This window comes from Plecotus auritus (genome assembly GCF_963455305.1).
Source record: "Plecotus auritus genome assembly, chromosome: 4".
Classification (NCBI taxonomy): domain Eukaryota; kingdom Metazoa; phylum Chordata; class Mammalia; order Chiroptera; family Vespertilionidae; genus Plecotus; species Plecotus auritus.
In genome coordinates, this window is record NC_137775.1 from 79644121 (window position 1) to 79669568 (window position 25448).

The window sequence follows — 25448 nt, forward strand, 5'->3', positions numbered from 1 at the left end:
TTCCAACTTTAAAAAGGTCTTGGACTACCTGAATTGTATTTTGGGGTAGTAACACATTGGGGTAATGTTTTTTTCCAAAAAAGAAAAATCTCTGGCAATGAAACACATTTAAAAATTGACAGTGTACTTAGCTTTTTTTTTCTTTACCCATATAAGCAGAGCTTCATCAGACTGCTTTTCTAAAAACCTCATATTTTGAACAAAAAGGTTTGAATTTTCTAATTTACAGATAGTTTAGTTCTGTTGATAATGAAAAACCATGATTCTGATTTCTTTTTGAATATCTATATTTATTTTTGATATCTATATTATATTTTTCTTCAGGTAGAACTCTGAAATGGGTATCTAATAGCCTAGTTTGGTCTTGTGCAACAATTTGTAGTGAGAAAATAACTTTCCTTTATAAACATGTTGATTATAGAATATATTCAGTAATAAATTGTAAAACTTGCCTTTGCTATTTTACCATGTCTATTTTATACACAACATTTCAGAACTAGGTTTTAAAGGCAATTTTCTTTGTTTTAATTTATAGTCTGTTTATATTTGAATGAGAGTCACATGGTAAACATAATTTCCTTATCCAAATTTTAGCATCACAACTCAAAAACATACATAAAAGAGAGTTTTGAAATCAATGATTTATAAAGTAAGCCGAGACAAGCAGGAGTTAGTCTTGCTTCATTATCTGGTGAAAGACATACTTTACCATCACTTAGCTTTCCCTAATGAAAATGGATATGGACATATTTGGCTACATCTGTATTTCTATTTTTGATTTTCCCTAATTCAGAACAGTAATCATGGAGCACCAGTCTTGCCCAACAAATGCCAATGTCAGGAACATAGTCCAGTTTTTGTTGTTTGCTGTATTCCTTATTCTAGACTCTAACCCTGGTTTAAGTAGTGATCTGAGGGGTAAATGTTTTCACGGTTATATTGATTTAACACCATGAAGAATATGAAATTCTCCTTATTTTTGTCATACACAAGCACTAACTCTGTCTTTCCCTTTGTTCTTTCCACTGTAAGTTTAACTTCTTGCTGGTACATATTTGTTAAAGACATATTGCAAAAATAGCAGTGCTGGTTTTGCATCATGAGCAGGGAGCACAATGGGCAGAAGAGAGAACCTCTAGTCAGTGTAAGGTCTGAGGAGTCACTGCAGTTCTGTGCTGCTGAGAGTTAAACTTCGGCACATGTGGAGTAAGCTCACAGAGGATGAAGGAAAACCAAAACAGAAACAAAAGCATCTAACAACCAAACCAACAGTATAGAGTGCAAGCGATGATCAAAATTTGAAATTAGAGGGAAATTATTTTGATAAGGAAATTATATACCCCAGGTCCTTAAAAATGCACACCAATTTCTCTGCAGTGTGACAAGTTTCCATTTGAATGGAATAGAAACCGGGGGACCACCTGCCCTTTCGTGGCTGGCAAGGAGTGTTCAGTGCTTATCTTCCCACTTCCTAAGGAAAATCCGATTTTGAACTTAACAAAACAAGCAGTTCCAACACTGTTCTTGACAGACAGTTTGTGGGTCACTGAAGGACCTATGAGATGGATGGTTTTCCTCCACTCTTCTCAAGATGAAAGCATCAGCCCTAAACAATCCCTGACAAAGGGAACATTGTATACTTAAAGGAATAGCACACTACTTTAGGGTTGACAGGGTGGAGTTAAACAAACATCTGACACTTCTTAAGCCTTATTTTATTCATTTCTGAAATGTAGTCATTGTTTTGTTATGAGGCATAAATAAGATCATGCATGTAAATAAAGCATGCTTCAGTGAATGTCAGCTGCTGCTCCTCTCTTAACTTGAGAAGTATTGAATTAGCAACCACCTCAATTCTCTGTTTCTCTGATTCTATTGAAAGGCATGTTCATTATTACTTTTGGGTACCAGCTATAGCTACATGTGCATCTAGTAACACTATTTCTCTTTAAAGTAATACAACTGATCCTATATAATAAAAGGCTAATAGGCAAATTGACCGAACAGTGGAACGACTGGTCGCTATTACGCATACTGACCAACACTCAATACAGGAGCTGCCCCCTGGTGGTCAGTGCGCTCCCACAGGGGGAGTGTCGCTCAGCCAGAAGCCGGGCTCATGGCTGGCGAGTGCTGTGGCGGTGGTGGGAGCCTCTCCTGCCTCCTCGCAGCTCTAAGGACCCCTTGGGGGATGTCTGCCTGCCGGCTTGGGCTTGCTCCCCGCGAGGGCGCAGGCCGGGCTGAAGGACCCCCCGCCCCTCCGCCACAGTGTATGAATGTCATGCACCAGGCCTCTACTACTATATAAAAGTTCTAGTTATGCTATGAGATCAAATGATGCTGATGACCCCAGTGTGACACTCTGGAAACACTCTGAAAATCCAACTATTATTTTGCATATTATTTCCTATCCTTACAGCTCAGAAGGATGTTTTTGTTCTGGGGACCACCATGGAATCAATGTGGCATGAGATCTCCCCTTGGGAGTGGTCCTTATGTGGGGTAGGCCAATTTACATTCTTGCCACGGCCAAAGACATGAGAAACTGAAGAAAAGGTCTGCTTCTCTTCACTCAGATGAATATTTTTTGATCCAATCTTCATATGTATAAGAAATAAGTCACAAATATCTGAACTCCATTTTTTTTTGGCAGAGTAGACACTTATCATGGCATATGCATTAAATATCTCAGTATCAGCTCTTTACTGCATATTTGGGAAAACATCTTTTACTCTTGTCACTCTTTCTCTTAGATGTCAAAATAATGTATTTCTCTTCCGTTTTGGTAATACTGGCCTATTGCAAGGATCCTACAAGCAGCTTGTGGTCATTTCACAGGTTCATGTATCAAATTGAAGGGGAAGGTCAAACATTTAGGGAACCATGCTTTTCTGTATGATAAGAAATATTTTGAATAATATTTCATATAAGCTAGTATAAAAGAATGTTTTCTTTAGACACTCATAAATTTCCCAAACAACTGCAGTAAGTTCATTTTGAGGACCACTTCACCCACTATCAATAAAATGCAGAGTATGAAATGCAGACTATGAAACAAACTAAAATGAGTTTGAAGTCGAAAAGCTTTTCTTCATTGATATATTAACACATAAAAATAATTTTTAAAGACCCTATAGGTTGATTTCTGCTAAAATATGCATCATTATAATTTTATTTAAATCTTTTATGATTTTAAAGAAAGAAATATCTGTGTGTGTACACTTTTTTTTAAGTCACATAATAACTGGAAAAAAAAAGACTAAAAATTAATTCATTTTTCCCATGGTTTTGTGAAAAGAATGTTCCTGCTTTCTTAAAATAAATGAGGGCTGTGAGATCAACTGCTAACCAGTCTTTTGGGGCATGTGACAGATGATGTCTGTAAAACTCATAGGGCTCAGGGGAAAGGTGCTATATACAGAGTGGGGCAAAAGTAGGTTTACAGTTGTTCGTATGGAAAACAGTAAAATAAATAATAACAGAAGAATAAACTCTGTCTCTTCTACTCACAACTGTAAACTTACTTTTGCCTCACCCTGTGTATAGAGAAGAGCTATTGAAAAGTGCTTGTGTGAAGGTAAGTTGGAATTCTTAGTTTGACATTCATAGTCCACTACCTGAAATAGGGCCCAAGTTAGCATTTGTTGGGCTTGTCATCCCTGAGACAGTACACTTCCTCATTTCAGACTGATGTCCCATGGAGAGAGACTGATCATTTTCTGTCATCTCAGTCCAACCCTTGGTGCAATGAAACCTCTGAGTGTCTGGACAGCTTCCACAACTTGGTACATACCTCTTGCCTTGCTTCTTGATGATTAGCCTTTCTTTTCTCAGGTCCTCCCTCCTGGAGTCCCATGAACTTCAGTCCTCAACTGTTTGAATTTTTCCCCATCACGCCTCTAGTCAACATACTGATGTTGCTGACCAAATATCCACTTTTCTAATCCCCACCATGCTTTCAAACTGGAGGGCATTACAGTCCTTTCTGTAGAAGTTTTAGAATTTCAACTTAAAAAAAATCTTTCTCCTTTGAACTTGTCTCTCCCTCTCACACCCCAATCATAGAGGAAAATGGATTCCTTCTACTGTCATATTACCAGGAATTATAACCACATTTCTTTTTTTGTATATTTTTATTGATTTCAGCAAGGAAGAAAGAGGGAGAGAAAGATAGAAACATCAATGATGAGAGAGAATCATTGATTGGCTGCCTCCTGCACGCCCCCCACTGGGGATTGAGCCCGCAACCCGGGCATGTGCCCTTGACCAGAATCGAACCTTGGACCCTTTAGTCCACAGGCCGATGCTCTATCCACTGAGCCAAACTAGCTAGGGCATAACCACATGTCTTATCTTCAGGTAATTCTTAACTCACACTTCATGTCAGTGTGTCAGCATATCATTCCCAATTGCCCTCTATGCATGCCTCCAATATGTCTTTACTCCTTTAATATCAGCCACAGAATCCTATTCTTATATTATTACATTTGTTCCTTCTTGGTTTTTGATCCTTTTCAATAGTGAGTATAGAATTGTACATATGTAATATTTAATATATAATATTTGATATGTAATTAAATGGTTATTTTTAATTTACTCTTTTAAATATCAGTATAGAGACGAGAGTGGGAAGTCCTGGCAAAGGCACTGCATGAAGAGCCTGGTTTGTTAGACCGAATCCCAGAATTACTATGAAGAATCACTCAGAAACCTTACACTCTGTTATCCCAATAAATTAAAAGTTTTCCTGAATCACTGAGATCGTCTAATACCCAGCCTTTCTTGGTGCTTGAGTTTATAAGGCAATGTAAAACATTTTAAAAATAAGAAAGTTCTCAGCACAAATGTAAAATTCTGCTTGTGACATATCAAATCCATGTGCTTGTATCTGGACATAAGTCTATGCTTGTACTATAAAACTAGAACCTATGCAAATTTTTCATCAAATTATAACAGAGTTGAAATTGAGAGCTAGGTTGCAACGTGCTTACTTTAAGGTCACACTGAGTTAAAGTGTATATGCAATTTAAGTAGACAAAATTGTATCTTCTCCACATTCCTTAAAATCTGATATAAAATGATTTGGTCTATATGCTGGGTAGAGAATTCTGCACATTTTAAATCATCTGCTTCTAGAAGAGTTAAATTCCAGTATAATTTAGAATTACAGAAACTATAATTTAAGAGCCCCAGAATCAAATTTAATCACAGATTACAAATAAGCAAAGATCAGGAGGATATGTGAATGAGAAACAATGCATTGATTTGTTTTCTATGAAATCATTCATAAAGGATACTGCAAGAATCTTTTCTGAAATGAAGGAAAGACAATTTGTGCACAAGTTCCATCACAGGTGTTTTGGGTTAAGCAGTCAATTACTGTGAGTTTATAGGGGGAAAAACAAACTGGAATTTATGCTAACATCTTAGAGCGATATGAACGTTTAGACTGTGATAAATGCTCAAATGAATGTTTTTCAAACTGTATATTCTGTAGGGAAACTAAATGCTCCTATTTGGAACCACTTATCCTTATAACATCAACATGTCTCTAAAGAGCTGTTTTATGTCAGAGTCTCCTTTAATAACCCTGATTTTAAAGAAATAAACATTTTGAAAGTCACATTTTCCAAAAAGAATGGCCTGAAATACAAAACCAGTGAGTTTGGGATGGATCTTTGGTTTGCCGGCTTACCTTCTCTCTGACTCTAAACGTGAAATAGTGTGTCCTCTGACCGATGTGAATATAATGCCCTGACCCCAGTGCTTACCTAAAGTCATTAGGGTCGAGTAGTGTATCTAGAAGTCTTGAATCTCCAGCTTCAATTATGATAAAATGTAGTAGGCATGAGCCCTGGACTCACATTTGTGCCTCTTGCTTGCAGTGTGAAGAGAATAATTGTTTCTTTTTAGAAGATATCATCCTAGCCCTGTCTTTATTCACTGTGTGGTTAATACAACTGAGAAATTATATGACTAGATATTTGCTGCTCACATTGTTTCTTTTTCCCTTGGTACTTATACGGTCATTTTGTGGGGCAATATGGCAGCCAACATATGAATAGTTCTAAAAGTTTTTACATGCAAAGATCTAATGGGTATTCTTTTTATAAATGTAAAAGACAAATACCTCTGCCAATACCAAACCCCAGACTTCCATTTTTGTTCTCATGATCTCTTTCATTTTATAAAACAAGAATTCTATGATACACAAACCTAGGATAATTGGGCACAAACATTGTTTCTTTGGGTGTAGCTGCCATCAGTGAAATCACTGGAATGCTGGTAAGCTCTTCAAGGGCCTTTGCTATCTCCTATCTTCTCCCATTTGTGTAGGAGACCCCAAAGCTATTTAAGCTTGAACAACCAAATTTTTCTCTTTCTCTTGTTATCACCCTACCCATTTAACAGATCACATCCCTTCCATCTGCCCAGTGTGCAACATTAGGGCCTGGATATAATGCAAGGGAGGTGACCTCTTGATCTAACAGTCACTTCAGGCATCATTGGCACTGTCTCTCGCTTTGGTACAGTTGTTGGTGCACCTTAAAGTCCCAATGCTCTGCTCACCTTTGAACTGCAACCACTCTCAGAAGCTCATGCTGATGCAGGTACAGGAGATAATCTTGGATCTACATTCTGTCATCCTGTACCAACGAGGAGATGCTCCAAAGCTACTCGTCTGATGTAGGGAGAACCTTTTCCCACCGCTTGTGTCACATTACTAACCAAGCTCCAAAGTGGTGATGCCTTGCCTTCCTAGTATTTTATAGGGACTTTAGGTAAAAACAGTTCTATGACATTTTCTTTTTTTAATAAATCTTTATTGTTCAGATTATTACAGGTGTTCCTCTTTTTTTTCCCCCATAGCTTCCCTCCACCTGATTCCCCACCCCACCCCATGCCCTTACCCCCCGCCACTGTCTTCATCCATAGGTGTAAGCTTTTTGTTCAATCTCTTCCCGCACCCCTCACACCCCCTCCCCCCTGAGAATTGTCAGTCCACTCCCTTTCTATGTCCCTGATTCTATTATATTCACCAGTCTATTCTGTTCTTCAGATTTTTTTATTCACTTGATTTTTAGATTCACTTGTTGGTAGGTATGTATTTGATGTCACTTTGTTGTTCATAATTTTTATCTTTACCTTTTTCTTCTTCTTCCTCTTCTTAAAGAACACCCTTCAGCATTTCATGTAATCCTGGTTTGGTGGTGATGAACTCCTTTAGCTTTTTCTTGTCTGTGAAGCTCTTTATCTGACCTTCAACTCTGAATGATAGCTTTGCTGGGTAGAGTAATCTTGGTTGTAGGTTCTTGCTGTTCATCACTTTGAGTATTTCTTGCCACTCCCTTCTGGCCTGCATAGTTTCTGCGGAGAAATCAGCTGACAGTCGTATGGGTGCTCCCTTGTAAGTAACTAACCGTTTTTCTCTTGCTGCTTTCAAGATTCTCTCTTTGTCTTTTGCCCTTGGCATTTTAATTATGATGTGTCTTGGTGTGGTCCTCTTTGGATTCCTCTTGTATGGGGTTCTGTGTGCTTCCTGAACTTGTAAGTCTATTTCTTTCACCAGGTAGGGAAAGTTTTCTGTCATTATTTCTTCTAATAGGTTTTCATTATTTTGCTCTCTCTCTTCTTCTGGCACCCCAAAAATTCGGATGTTGGTACGCTTAAAGTTGTCCCAGAGGCTCCTTACACTATCTTCATATTTTTGGATTTTTTCTTTTTGTTTTTCTGGTTGGGTGTTTTTTGTTTCCTCATATTTCAGATCTTTGGTTTGATTCTTGGGGTACGTTGATCTACAGTTGAGTTTCTGTATATTCTTTATTTCAGACAGTGTATGCTTAATTTCTGACTGGTCCTTTTCCATTTTTTTGGTATTCTCATTAAGATCCTTAAAGGTCTCACTAAGTTCCTCAGTGGTTTTTAGAAGATTCTTGAGTAACCTTATAAATGTGGTTCTGAACTCTATGTTGTCCATTAGTTTGCTTTCCTCCATTTCTCTCATTCGTGACATGTTTCTTGGTCTCCGCATTTTGCTGCTTCCTTGTGTTGATGGAGTGGCTTTGTGTGGTAGGTGACCTATAGGGGCCAGTAGCTCAGCCTCCCCAATCATTTGAGGTGGACGCCTTTGGTACACCCCTTTGTGGGCTGAGTGCAAAGTCTTGGTGTAGTTAAGCCTTGATTGCTGTTGGTACACTGGGAGGAATTGACCTCCAGGCCAATTGGCTGTGAGGACCCGCTGTGTCTATAATGGAAGAACTGCTGTGCTGGAGACACGCTTATGGTGCAGGACTTGTTTCAGTGGGGCTTTGGTGCTCACTGAGTCTGCCTCTTGAATGTGTCACTTATGGATGTGAGGAGTTGAAATCTGGTGTCTCACACTGACCACTAGGTACACTGGCTTCTGGATCTCCAATGGGGTGCAGGTCAGCTACTGTCTGAGGCCACCCAGCAGGAGCTACAGTGAGAACTACAGTTTTCTCCTCTTTGCTTGGGGTTTGGAGGTTTTGGAGCTGTCTGACCCGGGCTGCAAGTTTGCTGGGTTAAGCTGCGATAGGGCAGACCATTCATATGCTAAAGCCACTGCTTGGAGCTTGGGTGGGTTTGTAGGTTGTGCGGGGCGGGGTCTCAGGGCGGCACTAGGCTAAGGCGTGGCAAACAGCAATGGCTGCCAGAAGCCGGCTCTGCATCTCTGACTGTGTCCCCTCGTCCTGCGCCCCAGCACAGTAAACAATTATTCCTGCGCACAGCCCTGCAAGCAAGCCTCCCTCACTTTCCAACCCCACGGCAGATAGTCCAGCTTCTCCCCGTAGGAGTTTGGGTCCCCCGCGTCTCCCCAGAAACTGGAGTTCGGAGTAATCAGGAGCTTATCTCCCTTCGGGTTGAAAACAGCAGCGCTCCAGATTCGCATGTCTCCGTACCTCAGCTTTTCAGCGCTTGTGCACCCCTCAATGCTGTTTGCTCTTTCCTTCTAGTTGTAGAACTTCCACTCAGCCAGCTTTCCCATGGTTCTGGGTGATAGACGTTTTGTCTTTTAGTTGTAGTTTTGAAATTGTTGTGCGAGGCAGCAGTTTAGGTGTTTACCTACGCCGCCATCTTGGATCCTCCTCTATGACATTTTCTTGAATTCTCTTTGTTCTTTAAACGTTAGTCGTGCAACCTAATTGGAGCTTCAGAGACTTAAAATCACCGTTTCCTTATACTCACTAGGACATTGTTCTGAATCTATGAGTTAGGGATTCACCTTTTCCTTAGGATGACTTTCCCATGAGGTTGCTCCATCCCCATCCAAAAACATGTGCAGTGGATTACTCCTACCAATATTCTCGCTATGCCTAGACGTGTCTGAATCTCAAGGTGACTGAGCTTGGGCTCAGCTGATGTCCTTCCTACCCTTTTAACTAAATACTCTTTCCATTATCCCACCCCATTTTTATGGTATATCAATGCTTACTCTTTATGTATCATCTATCTGTTATTCTATGTCTTTTAAACTAGAAGGAAAAAATAAGGATCAGCTTTGAAAATTAAATCCATCCTAATGCACACCTACATATAGTTTTCCTAAATCAAAAGGTTTTGGGTAGGCTTCTTTATTTTATATCTAAAACATACTGTACACTTAATAATAAAATTAAACATGTTCAAATAAATTTTATAAAAGATTCAATATTTTCAATACATGTAATATAGTCTGGGTTCCCATTAGCACTTCTAATAAAAACAACTGTTCAGCCATTCAAAAGGTTTAGTCTACATAATCAATGTAGGTGTATTGTGTCTGAAGGAGTAGGTCAAATAGTTAAGCTATGGTGTAGCTCAAGACTAAGAGTAACTGAGCAAGCATTAACTTATGGAATCTTAATAGTCACCTCATTGCTAAAATAAAAAGGAAACCAAGAGGAAACTTAATAATATCAAAAGTTATTTTAAAGGGAGTTCACATTGGTTTGAAGGGTACTTTGCTTCACACACAATATCCACCTTTGTAAAGCCCAAGAAACCCCTATTTGTAACATACGCACATCTTTATGGTTTTCAGAACATAAATCTTTAGAGCAGTATTATTTCTCCACAGATAAAAATTAAAATATTGAAAGTCTTCAGAAAAATAATAAAAGAAACCCTCCTGCAAACCAAAGGAAACTTGGAACTTTGCGTTAAGTGCCTATTTAGCTATAAAAGGGTCTGTGTGTGTTGTAATGAATGGAAAACCGATTTTACTGTATTCCATTTGTGAACATCTTGCAGCAACCTATTTCAGTATTAGAAAGATCATATATTAAAAATAATTTCTGCAGTCATCAATCTATACAAGTAAAAATGTAGTTTCTGTTAAATTAACACTTCATTAAAAAATCAAAATAAAAGCTCAACAAATACTTTTTATGTTGTACTCCAAGACAGGGGGAAAAAATCAAAAATTTGAAGAACAGATTGCCAGTTATTCTATTCCATAACAGTTAAGTTTCTCAGTTCTTTTTTTTTTTTTTCTTTTGCTGAGCTCTCTGTCACTGGAAACATCTTAAACCAATTTCAACTGCTACACCTGAATAAACATGTTGTAAAAGTGTTTATGTATTGAAGTGGGTCAGTTCAAGGTATGGTATTTGGCTGGAACTTCTAATTTCTCTTTTTACAGCAAAAGGGCTGCCAGAAGGAGGAAGTCTGAGCTGAATTAATACATTTGTTACAGTGGAAGTAGAATGGAAACTGCTCTGACCACAAATCAAACTGCCTCTTTCATTTATGCCAGTGATAGAGTTTTTCTAAGAAATATAGACTCTGGCATAAAGCCACTGTAAGTTTGCATTTAAAAGAGAAACCTATATGCTTATTTGTTTAAGGTTTACTGCTTTGATTATTTGTATGTTCTTTCTTGGGTAGGACTGAGTATAGTGTCATTCGTGAGGTGGAATGCCATTTTAATACTTGCAGGGACTGAACAGGTTTTGCCAATATGTTGTAGGACAATTGTTGAGGATCCTGATGCTGCCTGGACTGCCACACTTTTCTATTTAGCCAATACCTCCACATTTAAAGGACCTCTGTGTCTGTCCCAACAGCTGCACAGCCTCACATGACACAGTCTCATTTTCTGATGGTGGAAGGTCTCTGCACAATACAGTATACACAAAAGTGTTTATGCTGCCAAAATAAATTTTGTTAAGAGCAAGAGTTTATTTGCTAAAAAGCCGTTGATGCTGTTTCAGGGACTTGTTTTCCTTTTCTTTCTTCTAAGGTGGGTCAGGCCTTATAGTGGACTGAGGTTGCTCCACAGTCTTTATTGAATAAATATTTTAAGAAAACATGCACATCTCCCATGGGGCAGAGCAGAGTCAGTCATGCACATACTAGTATTTCAAACCACATTATATATTACTCTTCAAAGATGGGTAATTCCTGTCTGTCAAGTAGAAAATTTGCATGAGTTTTGAGTAACTCTCAACTAAATTTACAACATAAGATTACATAGTTCATTCTCTTTGTGTGATTTTCATGGACCAATATCAGCCAATGGTTTGCTTCATATATATTATAGTATTAAAATATATTATTAGATATTTATGTTATATATAATATTTTCAGTGATTATTTTAAACTAGAGAGGATAATAAGAGTGATTTGTAAAAAGGAGAAATAGTAATATGTAACTTCTAGATTATTGTGGAATCAAATAACACAAGGAAAACAGTAAAATGCCTAGCATATACATAGCAAGTGCTCCAAAACAGTTGGCATGATTATAATTATAAATGTTATCATTATTACCCCAATGGGAGAGGTACTTTATTAACCTCTACTGCTAGTCCCTAGGACACCTTGACTTCTAACTCACTCCTCTACTGGCCCTTCTTCTCTGATGCACAGCCACACCTAGTGGCTCAGAAAGGTTAGAGATGAAGGTCAGTCTTCATGCCCTTCGGGCATTTTTCTCCTTTCTGAAAGACTCCAGGCTTGGTTTGCATCTTCTGAGATCTTTTCAGTAAACATCCAGTTGTGTCAAAACTCAGAAGGGGAGGAATTATGAAGTTTTCATGTTTACCTCCAATTGAGAAAAAACTGGCACTTAAAGCAAGTCCCCATCTCCAGCGGGGCTTCTGGAATGACCTTGGGAGAGCTTTAAGTAGAGCCCAGCTCTGTAAAGTCTGCTGGGCACAGGCCAGAGAGCAAGGAGGAGGCTATCAGCACTAATTAATGTTTGAAGGGCTCGAAAGAAGCTGGAGAAGTAGCAACATCCAGCCAGCCATTCAGCTCTTATCACTTAGAGGAAAATTATAGGGAACTTAATACAGAAGAGCCCATAGCTCATATTTTTGAAATTGTCACTCAATGTGGACATTTCCAGGCTGATGGTAGTCAACCTTCCCACATACAGTATTGCTGACTTCCAGGTCTGAGAACTCTGTTAGTGGAGGCAGCCCGAGGGTGTTCTGTGGTGAAAGAATGATGCAAAATGCAAAACCAAGCATGGATAATTGTCTGTAATTGTAAACTCACAATGTTTATAAAGATATTTGGCCTGAAAAGAAAAGATTCTGATAATGTTTTAAAACTTTTTCCCCAAAGTACCCTCAGAATTCATCCATATCAGGTAAACTTGATCTTGTTTTTCATAAACCGTGTGATTGTGCATTGTGTTCTAGGACGCAGTATCAACGTCAAATCCGCTGGTCTGGTGGGGAGACATGGGCCTCAGTCAAAACAACCATTCATGGTGGCTTTCTTCAAGGCGAGTGAGGTACTCCTGCGATCCGTGAGAGCAGCCAACAAACGGAAAAACCAAAACCGCAGTAAATCCAGCTCTCACCAGGACTCCTCCAGAATGGCCAGTGTCGGAGGTAAGGTAACACCGGAGCAGAAATGCACAGAGTTATGGGGTCACATGTTGCAAATCAAGTAGCCGCCATAAATTTACTCTCTGGATATACCTTTATTTGGTTTATTAAATCATCCAGCAATATTTCTAGCATCCCCAGAATGTTTCATCAGTGAATCACTTGGTAATTCATTTTAAAATAAGTATGGCTGGCTTTGCTATGTTGAAAGATTCAGTTCAAATTAAAATCAAGCTGGCAGTAATAAAATTATGAAATGGCTACGTCAACAAAGTCTAGCCAAAAGTGAATTGCACAGCTTGCTGAGCTGACCTCCCGAGGACCTCTCAAATATGGATGGGTAGCCAGGTAAATTCAACATAAAAATGTTTCTTTAGTACTTAAAACAGTACATGTAAATCAGGCAGTTTAAATTTTTTTTCTGACAATAGAAGCAGGAATTAAGATAATTAAGATAATATTTATATTTCCATTAATTTTTGGAGGGCTATTATCTAGATAATCTGCCTTGTGTGTGTGTGTGTGTGTGTGTGTGTGTGCATGCATATACACACATGTATATATAAAATCTTACAATGAAATATTATAAACACACAATGGATCCCAATGAGCTTGCAATTTAATCTATTGATTGGTAGAAGGGTTATAAAAGTAAATTTGATCTAAATGCCTCTAACTGCCCAAATCTGAAGTGATTTCATTATATTATTTATGCCAATAAGTGCCTTGGTTAGTCCAGGCCACAGACAGATTTTTATAAGCTCTTTTTAGATAAAAATGATGGCTATTTTATGCCAAGAAATTATCTTTATCTCTAAACAGTAAGTCTATTTGGAAGGGAAAAGTTACCGTAGCACTCAACTTAGTCTAACATGTTGGTTCATTTGTGAAATATGTGTTCTTCCATGTTAATGGTCACCACATGCGAGGCACAATAGATGAGCTGGCGGATAAAACAGATGTAATCCCTGCATATGGCTTTTTAGCAAATTAGAATGCTTAACTCTTTCGAAAAGACCCATCCAGACATTGTTTGCCATTATACCTGAACTCTTCATTGCCCTCCCCCCAATCACTTAAAACTGATAAATCATATAAAACACATAAGTTTTTGTTTATTTGTTTTTGCATCTGGGACTGTCAACAAAAATAATAAGTGGAATTCATAGGAAACTTCCTAAAGTATGGGCACTAGGAGAATACTGTTAGAAAGAAATCTATTTGGTGTATTTAACAACAGAAGCAAGAGGGAAGATTTCTTTATAAAAAAAAAACCACATTATACTGAATTACATGCTATGTGTAGAGTGATGTGGTTTTTTGGTTTGTTTGTTTAATCTTCACCCAAGGACATACTTACTGATTTTAGAAAGAAGAGAGAGAGAAAGAGAGAAAGAAACATCGATGTGAGAAACATTGGTCTGTTGCCTTCCAGTTCATACCCCAACCAGGGATCAAACCCACAACCTAGGCATGTGCCCTGACCAGGAATCAAACCTGAAACCTTTTGGTGTATGGATGACACTCCAACCAACTGAGCCACACCAGCCAGGGCTAGAGCGATGTTTTAAAATAATTATCCAATGAATAAGTTTAACCATCTTTTTCACTTGAAAATAAAACATGATAGTAGTGGCTCATTACCAATCTATTTTATAAAGATCTTCACAAGATATTTAGTTTGGCAAAAATTGTAATTGGTTAATATGAAAGCTGGGGAAAAACAACTTTCTAAGACCTTCCCTTCCTTGTAAATACTCCCCTGTCAAAGTTGTATATTTTTCTTTTCATGTAGAATGGTCTGAAATTGGTTGAAATGTTTTTAATTTAATGTAGCAGACTGCATTAAGAAAAAGGTTTGTTAAAACTTGAATAGAATAGTAAATACTTTTTGAGGAAACTACAAAGGGAAAAGCCCAAGTCCTGTACTTATTATTGAGCTCATAACATCTCTGGCAGAGGCATTCTAGAGACTGAAATCATCAAAGTCCTTTTCCCCATTGGTGAACTCTGTTTATCTTCTCTTCCTGACCACAAGTAACAAATGTACTTCTATACCGAGAGATGAATAAAACATATGGGGCAGAAATCACGTAAGTTTTCACCAGTTTCCTAACACCATTTAGAGCACAAAATTATTCTAATATAGACCAATATTTTCTCTTTTGAAAGTTTGTCATTGGCAACCATTTCTGTGAAATATGTGGTAGATGGTTTTGGAGCGAGTTCATATTTTGATAATAAAAAGGAAGAAAGTAGCTGGCTTGTGTCTATGAGACTTAACCTTTCAATAGGTACTAATCAAGCAGACGGGGAAAAAAGTCTTATGGAATTTGACCTAAAAGACAGTGCTTTAAGGAAAGGGAATGCTAATATAAACACAAAATTTGATGCGTAGGAGACTTGAAATGCCAGTGAAATTTTAAAATTATCCAAATATAAATAATAAATGTTGTAATAGTACTAGGCTTTTACAATAAAATACTGTGCAAAGACTCCATGGCTAAGAAAGGAAGGAGGAGTGTTTTAGTAGATGTTTGCCTGATTGCATTTTTTTTTCAAGACAAATCATCAAATTTTGATAGTCTCAATTAGTGACGAGAATTAAGACCCAGGTTATTATTGCTGTGTTTACCCCACTGCTTTCCTATTTCAAAGATTCTTGCCTTCTGATTTCTTAATACCCCTTTATTCTTGCATACTCCTATGGGAGAGTGTAGGACCAGGTCTAGCATATAACAGAAACCACCAAAATATTTGGTGTTTAAGTTAATGTGTTGATTGTATGGGAAAACCTAACCCCCTCTTCAGATTAAAATACACTGAACTGCAGCTCCCAGGTTTTCTGCAGAAACTATCCCTCTTTGTTCCTCTTTAAGTTTTTGGCAAGAAGATTGAGCAGACATGTTATGGGAGAAATAGCCTGTTTCATGATGAGGCAGTACAGTGGATGTTTATTTGAATTTGGGTGTGGGGGGAAGAAAATGGAGGCAATAGCTAAATTTTAGGTTAGCCACTCTTTAAGATATAAAGGCACAGGGTTAGTAAAAAATTTAAAGAACCTACTGAGAGCAAGATGTTGTCCCATATCAGTGCCAACAAAAACAGAGCATTAAGAATTTTGAAAAAACTAAAAGGCCAGAAGGCAAGTCCTGGTTCACTGCAGAACTGCTTGGTAAGATTACTTATTGTGTGCCCCATACCAGAGACCTTTGAAGGCGAATCCAGTTATTGGTGGCCCTGCCCTACACCATGGTGATTTCTTAGGACACTTTCTTTCCAAAAGTGATTACAATGAAAGCATTGTGCACTTATTCTAACTCTGACAGGCACTATCTCTTGTCTAGTGGATGCAATGTGAAGTAATACCTCTTGGACAAACATATTAATCAAAACCAGAAAGAACAATTAATTGGGATTAATTGTTTAGAATATTTTATGTACTTGATATACACTTTCATTGTTTAAAAATAATCAAGTCATAAGTAAGGTTAGAATTCTCCTTTGATCAATTAATCCTTTTGAGATAGGTTACTCCGATATCAACAGGGTACGTGTACTTCCAAACCTTTTCTTCCATAGATAGTCTCTTTTGGAGAATATATTTTTTTATGTGTTTTTAACTACATGATTGATATATTTTTTGTATTTTTAAAGACTTTTTTAAGAGAAGATTTAGTTAGGTTCATAACAAAATTGAGAGGAAGGTACAGATTTCCCATGCACTCCTTCTTTTCACTCATGCATAGTCTCCCCCATTATCAATATCACTCACCAGAATGGCATATGTGTAACCAAAGATGACCCCACATTGACACTCCATAATCACCCAAAGTCTATAGTTAACCTTAGGGTTCTCTCCTGGTGTTGTACATTCTGTAAGTTGGGACAAATGTAAAATGATGTATATCCTTTGTTATAATATCACATAGAGTATTTTTACTGCCCTAAGAATCCTCTGTCCTCTGCTTATTCATCCCCCACTCCTCCCTAGCAACCACCAATCTTTTTATTGTTTCCATAGTTTTGCCTTTTTAAGAATGCTATATCCTTGTTTTATCTATTTTTTTAACAATATGTCTCCACCATCTTTCAAATTGGTGACCTCATTTTTGGTGACCTCTACTGCAATATAGTCAATAGTGCTTGTGAGAGTTTATTTAATCATATCACTCTTAAAAAGGACATTTGGTTCTTTCTAAATCGGAGCTCTCAAAAAATCAATAAAAATCCTGCAGGACTACACATATAAGAATACATCTAATCCACATGATTTCTATAGTAATTAAACTAAAAGCTTATGTCTATACCATGAGTTATGTAAAACTTTGGAAATCCCTCCTAAAACAACAATTATTTTTGTGCATATAATATCTAGCTCACTCTATCTACCTACCTACCTATCTATCATCTACATATCATTCTATCACTTAACCCTGGGTCTACTCCTTACTAGTTGTATAATCTGGGACAATGTATGTCACCTCTATTTGCCTCTGTTTCTTCATAGATAAACTGAAAATTTTAACGGTACCTGCCCCATAGGGTGAGGTTACATAGGTTGTGAGGATTAAATGAATTAATGTGTATAAATAACTGATAACCATGGTACATGCTTATTATAGTATTAATCTTTAATAGTTAGATTAAACTAATTAACACTATAAGAACCTAAGCTAGTGCCCTAGTACAGCCTAGAAGACTTCATAAGGCACTTATTTGAGACTAGACATTTTCCAGAAATGGAGGGGTAGATGAAGCCTTTTCAGACTGATATGCAGTTACAGAGCAAAGTACCAGTGTCAAATGGCTGGGTGTGCAAGTATTCCTGTGTGAGAGGAGTGTTATATCAGTGAGAAAATGATGATGAAACCAAGTCATAAAGAATAGGTATGTGATGATAAGGAGCTATGGTGTCTTCATATAGGCATTCAGAAAAGTAGAGTCATAATCAGATATACATTTTTGAAAGTTAAATTTGGTATCAGAGTGAAGAGTGGAATGCCAAGGGAGGAAACTGAAATCCCAAATATGATTAGGGGCCTAGTCCAACACCTCATGCAATAAAAATTATAGATTGGAGAGAGTGGAAGTGGAAACCAAAACATGTGGAATGAGGCCAACCAGGACTGAGTAAAAACGGGACTCTGGAGATGGGAGTGTCAAGTAGAAGTGGAAGGCATAGGAAAATATGTAGATAAGAGCCCAAATCGTTAGATGTAGCCTATGACTTGACAGGACCATAGAAACCAAGGAAGAAACTTACTAAATTTTCTGGCTTGGGCCATTAGATTACTGGTGATCCTGTTAATCAAAATAGTGAACATCAAAGGAGTAAAATCAGAAATGAAAATAGTGAGTAGGAGGCATCAAGTATAAGTGGAAGGCATAGGAAAAGATGTAGATATGAGCCCAAATTGTTAGATGTAGCCTATGACTTGACAGTACCATAGGAACAAAGGAAGAGAAAAACATCATGGAGAGAGACTCCAGTGGGAACATCAACACTTCAAGTATAGAATCAGGAGAAAAAGCAATTCTATGAAAGAGACCAAAGACTGATAGAGATGTAGGAGAGCAGGGATAAAGTGTTATCCTAGATTAAGTTACCAGAAGAGGATGTTGTAGTAGGAGGTAACCAAATGTGCAAAGGGCTTCCAAGCAGTTAACTAGTCTAGAAATTGATCAATTTAGTGAGGCTTTGTGCACTGATTTAATGAAAGATACGAGGGAGGAAGAGAAAATAAAAAACTTACTAAATTTTCTGGCTTGGGCCACTAGATTACTGGTAATCCTGTTAATCAAAATAGTAAACATCAAAGGAGTGAAGTCAGAAATTAAAATAGTGAGTAGGAGGCATCTGGGAAACTTGCATTTAGAGATGCCTGGAAGGCAGTTTGAAACTTAGGTTTGTGGACAGGTTTTTAAGTCAATGAGCTCTAAGATGAGAAGGTTGGATCCTAGGTGCTTTGCTAAGCACCATGAAGCAAAAACTCTAGATAATTATTGTTTTGAGATGTCTGTTTTGCATCATACATTCAAACAGAGGAAAAAACAGTTATTTCTACACAAGTAAATAACACTAATTCCTACTGTGTTGAGCATACATTTAAGTGAGGAGTTCACTGGATTTTGAAATTCCTCATCGTTGGGGGGAATTGGTATTGTTTTGGGTTTATCATGAATTTCTCTATTCCCAAGGCAAAATAAAAAATTTATCATTTCTGCTTCTTTACCTCTTCTTGTATCCTCATTCATTTGTCATTTCCATTTTCTATAAATTAATTAAAATCCCGATGCTGTAGATGCTGACTTCCTTTTCCTTTGGGGAACTAAGCATGGGAATGCTAACATCTTGGCTTTTACTTTGAAACACAATATCCTATCTAATAAAAGAGTAATATGCAAATTAACCATCACTCTGCTATACCCACAAGCCACGCCCACCATCCAATCAGGAGTGAGTATGCAAATTAACCCAACCAAGATGGCTGCGGCCACAGAGAGAGCAGGAGGGAGGCTTGGGTTTCCCGGCAATGGAGGAAGCCAAGCTTTCCACACACCCTGGCTGGCCCAGGCCTGTACTCCAGGCTACAAAGTTTCAATTATAGAAGATAAATAAATCCCAACAAAAATGGCGGCAGCCTCGGAGATGGAGGGAGCAGGAGGCTAGGGTTGCCCCCGGCGATGGAGGAAGCCAAGCTTCTGAAGCCCTGGCCTGACTTGGCCTCCACTTAAGGCTACAAAGTTTCAATTATAGAAGATATATAAATCCCAACAGAAATGGCTGCTGCCACGGAGCAAGCAGGAGGCTTGGCTTTGCTCCAGGCTACAAAGTTTCAATTGTAGAAGATAAATAAATCCCAGATACCAGGGCCTCCACTTGGGTCGCCGGGGGGCATGGCTGGCCTGCAAACCACCACAGGCCCCTCTCCCAGGCCGCCCCACGCCCCAAGGGAACCCCCACCCTGATCCGGGACACCCTTCAGGGCAAACCAGCTGGCCCCCACCCATGCACCAGGCCTCTATCCTATCTAATAAAAGAGTAATATGCATATTGACCACCACTCCAACACACAAGATGGCTGCCCCCATGTGGTCAAAGATCTTGCCCCCGTGTGGACACAAGATGGCCACCACAAGATGGCCAGTAGGGAAGGGCAGTTGGGAGGGACCAGGCCTGCAAGGGAGGGCAGTTAGGGGTGACCAGGCCTGCAGGGGAGGGCAGTTAAGGGCAAACAGGCTGGCAGGGGAGCAGTTAGGCATCAATTAGGCTGGCATGGGAGTGGTTAGGGGTGATCAGGCTGGCAGGCAGAAGCAGTTAGGGGCAATCAGGAAGGCAGGCAGGCGAGCAGTTGGGAGCCAGCAGTTCTGGATTGTGAGAGGGATGTCCAACTGCCCGTTTAGGCCCGATCCCACCAGGGCAGTCGGACATTCCTCAAGGGGTCCCAGATTGGAAAGGGTGCAGGCTGGGCTGAGGGACACCCCCCCCCCCCCGTGCATGAATTTCGTGCACCAAGCCTCTAGTCTTATCATATTTGGTTTAAGCAATTGATGTGCTTAAATGTTAAACTCTATTTTGGATTATTTTCTGGTTTTTGTTTGTTTGTTTTGTTACAGATTTATATATTTCATCCCTTAAAGAGGCTAATACTAAATTTTAAAGAAAAAGAAACCCATATTGGTAACTAGATATTTTTGGACTTGATTTTCTTTTGTACCCTTCAGAGATAGGCTAGCCTATATTTATTTATTTGGTTGCTTTTTTCAGGAATGAGTGGACAGACTATTAAAGCTCTCTGTAGACCTCAGAAATTTTTTAACTACTTTTAATCACCATGTATTTTATTTTGATTTTTTGCAATGTTTTTCTCCTAGAAAAATAATTTAAAAAATCAAACTAAGAAAAATAATCGAATTTTTACTCTTTTCAGAAATTGACCACAAAGAAATTAGCATAAAATATTTAACAATGCTTTAAATATTTTGTCACTGATTTCCCAATATTATTACCCTAAAGACACAAAACAAAGAAATGCTATATTTATGATATCTGCATTGTGATTGAAGAATGTTAGCAAATTTTTCTAGTGTGTGCTATGGCACCAAAACATTTTTGTAATTTCTGGCACAACTTTTCATTTGTGGGCAGGTTCATCAACAGTAGCATTATGTTCATTTTATTTTAATATTTGAAAGGCTGCCAATCAGTATTTTTTAAAGATATAAATCTAACTTCCCAGCCCTTCCTCCCTCAGTTATTCAGCCAACCATTTATAGAAAACCTAACTGTAGACTTGCTGGTTTGGGTACAACATTTACTTCACTCAGTATCCATTAATTTTTATTTCTGACAGAATAAGCATATGGTCCTAACGCTCTATGAAATCAGACTCTTGGAACCAGATTCTGTTATAAATTTCATTGCTCGTTACCTTTATGCGATGTTACATTATATACATCACTTAGCTTGCATGAAAAGCTGCATAGATGGAACAGATATATTTTGACATTTAAGTTTTACTTTATTTTTTTTTATAAACATGGAATTCAAATAACCACATACGTAGTTTATGGCTTTTTACACGTACTTGTATGTGTTATTGGCTACAATGTCATTATTCATATCCAGCATTTTTAATCAAGACAAGGATAAAAGAATAAATATTTCCCGTATTGTCTAATGCAGGAGTTGGTGAAGTACGAGCCAAATTCAGCCCACTGCCTGTTTTGTATGGCCCAATTGCTAAGAATGTTTTTTACATCTTTTAATGTTTGAAAAAGATTCCAAAGAAGAATAATACTTTGTTTCATGTAGAACTCATATAAAATTCAAATTTCAGAATCCATAAGTCAAGTTTTATCCATTCATTTATGTATTGTCTATGGGTGTTTTCAAGTTATAGCAGCAACATTGAGTGTTACAAGGGGTACCCCATAGCCTAAAATATTGACTGTGTCTTTTTAAAGAAAATGTTTGCTGACCCCTGTCTAATGCATAGCTGGCTTTTTTAAAAAATCCTAAATATCAAGAAGTTTATGCAATCAAACTAATACTATAACTTATTTTCTTTTCTCTAAAAATGATACAGGGAGCTTATCCATTTCATCTTGTTTTACGTAGAGTTATAGGAGGCTTGTCCATTCTGTGCTCTTCTGATTATGGGATAAGTTTACCCAGAAAATGAGTGCTGGGTTTCAAATAAATTCTCTTTCCTCCATCTCCCAGCATTATCAACATATTTAATTTGTTTTAATGAAGGTAATTGCACCAGAGAATAACTCTGAACTAGAAGGCAAAATGTCTCTAGGTTTAAAATTTAATCATTATCTTGTTTTCTAGACTGACGTTAAATAAATAAGGAGTTGAAGTAACTGTGAAGGGAGATGACAGGGCCCACTAAGACAGGCTCCTTGGATCTTTGATGTGCCTACATTTTCTTTAGAGGTGGAGGATAATTACACTGAAAGGTGATATCTTATGACAGACTGCTTCGCATAGTAAACTGCTACATTGGTTTGCCAGAGATGACTGTCAGAGTGAATGCAGCATTTATTTCTAGGAAAAAAACTTAGCTGTCTTCTTTGAAAATAAATTATTTTGCTGGCTTCCTTACCCTAAATTTTCCCCTCTTTCTTATTTTGTGTTGGAAAAAAAATCAAAATGGGTTGACTTTTAAAATACGTTTGGTGCAAGGTGTAAACAAACTTTAAGACAATATTGAAAGATTTTCTGTAAAGTTATCTGTTTCTTCCGTATTTTTTTTTCCAGAAACAAGATCAGGGTTCTCCGTTTATCCTTAAATCTTTTAAACAATTTTTAAAAGTTATGGGTTTTTCAGGTTATATTCCAAAATATGTAATGGAAATAATGTATTTCATTTGCTTCAAATAATTTGTGAAACACTCTGAGGAATTCATTCATTAATGCCTCCAAGAATTATTGAGTACCTACTGTATGCCAGGCACTGTTCCTGACATGGAGATATACCAGTGAACCAAACAGAACCAAATGAGATTTTTTACCCTTGAGGAGTTGACATAGTAGGAAATAGACAAGAACCAATGCACATAATAAATGAGTAAATGGCATAGCACATTAAAGGGAGACCAGGAATATTAAGGTGTTGGTTTAAGGAAGTCAGTGGAGGCCTCATTGACAAGACGATGCTCAAGTGAAGAACTGAACAAGCTATAGGCATTAGGTATATAGATATGCAAGGGAAGAGCATTTCAGGAAGAAGGGATAGTGAGAGCAAAGATGTTAAGGTGACAGAAAGCTGACCTGTGCATGAAACAGCAAGGAGACGTCATGGCCATACTGGAGTGAAGGAGAGGAGGAAGAGTGGAAAATGCATCAGAGAAGTAATGGGGCCTTATAAGGCATGTGAGGATATTTCATTCTTATGGGTATGGAGAACCAGCCTGGGACGTTTTGCTGGGGGGTGATATGATTCAATTGACTTATTAAAAGGTCTACTTGGCTGTTTTGTTGTAGGGGAGCCAGGCAGAACAGGGAAAATATTATTGAGGATATTGCAGTAATTCAGGTGAAAGATGACGGTGCCTTGGACAAGGAACAGTCATGAAGGTGGTGACAGAGGGTGTATTTTGGTGGTATTTGAAGGCAAAATGTGTAGGATTTCCTGAAAGATTGGATGTGGGAGAGAAAAAAAAGAAATATTTTTATTTTACTCAAAATTGGTTTTTTTAAAATGTTCTTATTTAAGAAATGTTATAAAACTGGGAAACTGCCATCAGTTAAGAACAGAGAGGTCTACCAGTAGGACAGATTTGGGGAGGATGATCAAATGGTCAACTTTGGGTATCCTGAGTTTAACATATTTATTAAAATAAAAGCAACTCAGTATGATCCCAATTGGTACTTTCCCACTGTTTACTTCATGGATGATGTTGAAAAATATTGTATCAATATTTAACATATATAAATATATTAAGTGCTACTATAATATGCACAAATTAATGAATAAGCATTCACTGAGCAGCTAGGCATCATGCTGTGCACCATCACATAGGGAGTCTAACCAAATTCTTGTTAGAGCCCCAAAAAGTAAATGCTATTGTCTACATTTTATAGAAGAAGAAACTCAGAACAAGTAACTGGGTAACTTCACATGTTTAGCAAGTTGCTTTAGCTTTAAGATTCAAACTCATTATTTTACAACTTCAAATATAGCTTCTTTTTTATTAGTGACCTCACCAAAGAAATGGTAGTAGTATATGCAATAAGCTGCCATCTGTTTAAAATCTGATTTTTGTCTTCAGATTATAATACAAGTGAACAAAAACAAGCCTGTAAGAAGCATGAACTCTATGTGAGTTTTCGGGACCTGGGATGGCAGGTAAGAATGATCAATCATTTCAAGTGTTCTTTTCTGTTTTATGATAAATCCTGAGTTCCTTGTAACCTTTGTCAGTAAATTTTCCAATACAGTAATCAGTTATTTTAACCAAACTATTCAGTATGTGGATTACCCACATTATTTTTTCTCCATTATTCTTTCAGCATAAAAACATAATTATTATGTTTTATAGTAAAAATAAAAAAACTATGTTGAAGAAGAAAGGATGTTTATAATATTTAGAAAGTGAAAAAAAAGGTGTTATTCTTTAAGTATTTCAAACTTTTGATTTTAATACTATTTTTTTCAGATTAACTAAAGCAATTCTCTTTGTCCCCAATGGTCCCAAACTATCAGTCTAAGAAACAGAATTCTTGACTTTATTGTCTCTGTCATTAAATTTTTTTTTTCAGACAAAGTTGTTTTTCTGCACTTCAAACTTATTGCTGTCTTTCACATATGATTAGCTTCATAAACATATGATTAGCTTCATCAATAGGGCGAGGAGGAGAATTTAACCAATAGAGTTTTTAATAATTCTATGTAGTAATCATTTAAATTAAAGTTTTTTAGATTATATTATTCTATTACAATGGTTCTCAGAATATGAGCTATATTATTGAAAAGTAATATTAAAATGTCAACATTTTCAAATTTTACATTTGGGCCAATTTTTACCTCTCTGGGGGAAAAAATAGAGCAATTAAGACATATGTCAATTTTTTAGCTTCCTAAAAATTTTCATGTCCAGTTTTGGAAGTTGCTTCAATTCATTTCTTCTAAAGAGTCTATAAAGCTAATGCATGAATGAAAAGAAAAACAGTACAAGAAACAAATATTAAAGCTTTCAGAGGTTGTCAAGTTTCAAAACCAGGAATGAGTTATTAAGAAGTAATGAGAATTATCTCAAGTTTATACTTTTTTTTTTTTTTTGATCTGGTTCACTTGAACTTTCCAGAGTTCATCATTTCCTGTTTAAAGAATATTTAGAATATTATTTCATGATTATGGTTTTATTCATGAATGCATGGATTTATACATACTATGAATATTGTACATAGCAACCTCTTGGGAGAAATTACAGAGGGCATTTTCTTGTGAAAATATTTATATATTTTTGTGAATGTCAACTTAAAAATAAATCCAGGGCTTGGGGGAGGCTATCCTATTAGACTAATTGTTGGACCAAGAAGGGAAAGAAACCTATCCAGATTTATATATATTTGAGTATTTTTAAGAATTATAT

At 37.3% G+C, this 25448-nt stretch overlaps 1 protein-coding gene across 1 annotated transcript in view; it reads left to right on the forward strand.

The window, feature by feature from the left end:
- BMP5 (bone morphogenetic protein 5) overlaps positions 1-25448 on the forward strand; it is a 116636-nt gene that overhangs the window by 85584 nt on the left and 5604 nt on the right. The window contains exons 4-5 of the mRNA XM_080665511.1: positions 12648-12842; positions 24126-24202. Of these exons, the coding sequence (XP_080521637.1) occupies positions 12648-12842; positions 24126-24202 (272 nt within the window). The remainder of the gene's footprint in view (positions 1-12647; positions 12843-24125; positions 24203-25448) is intronic.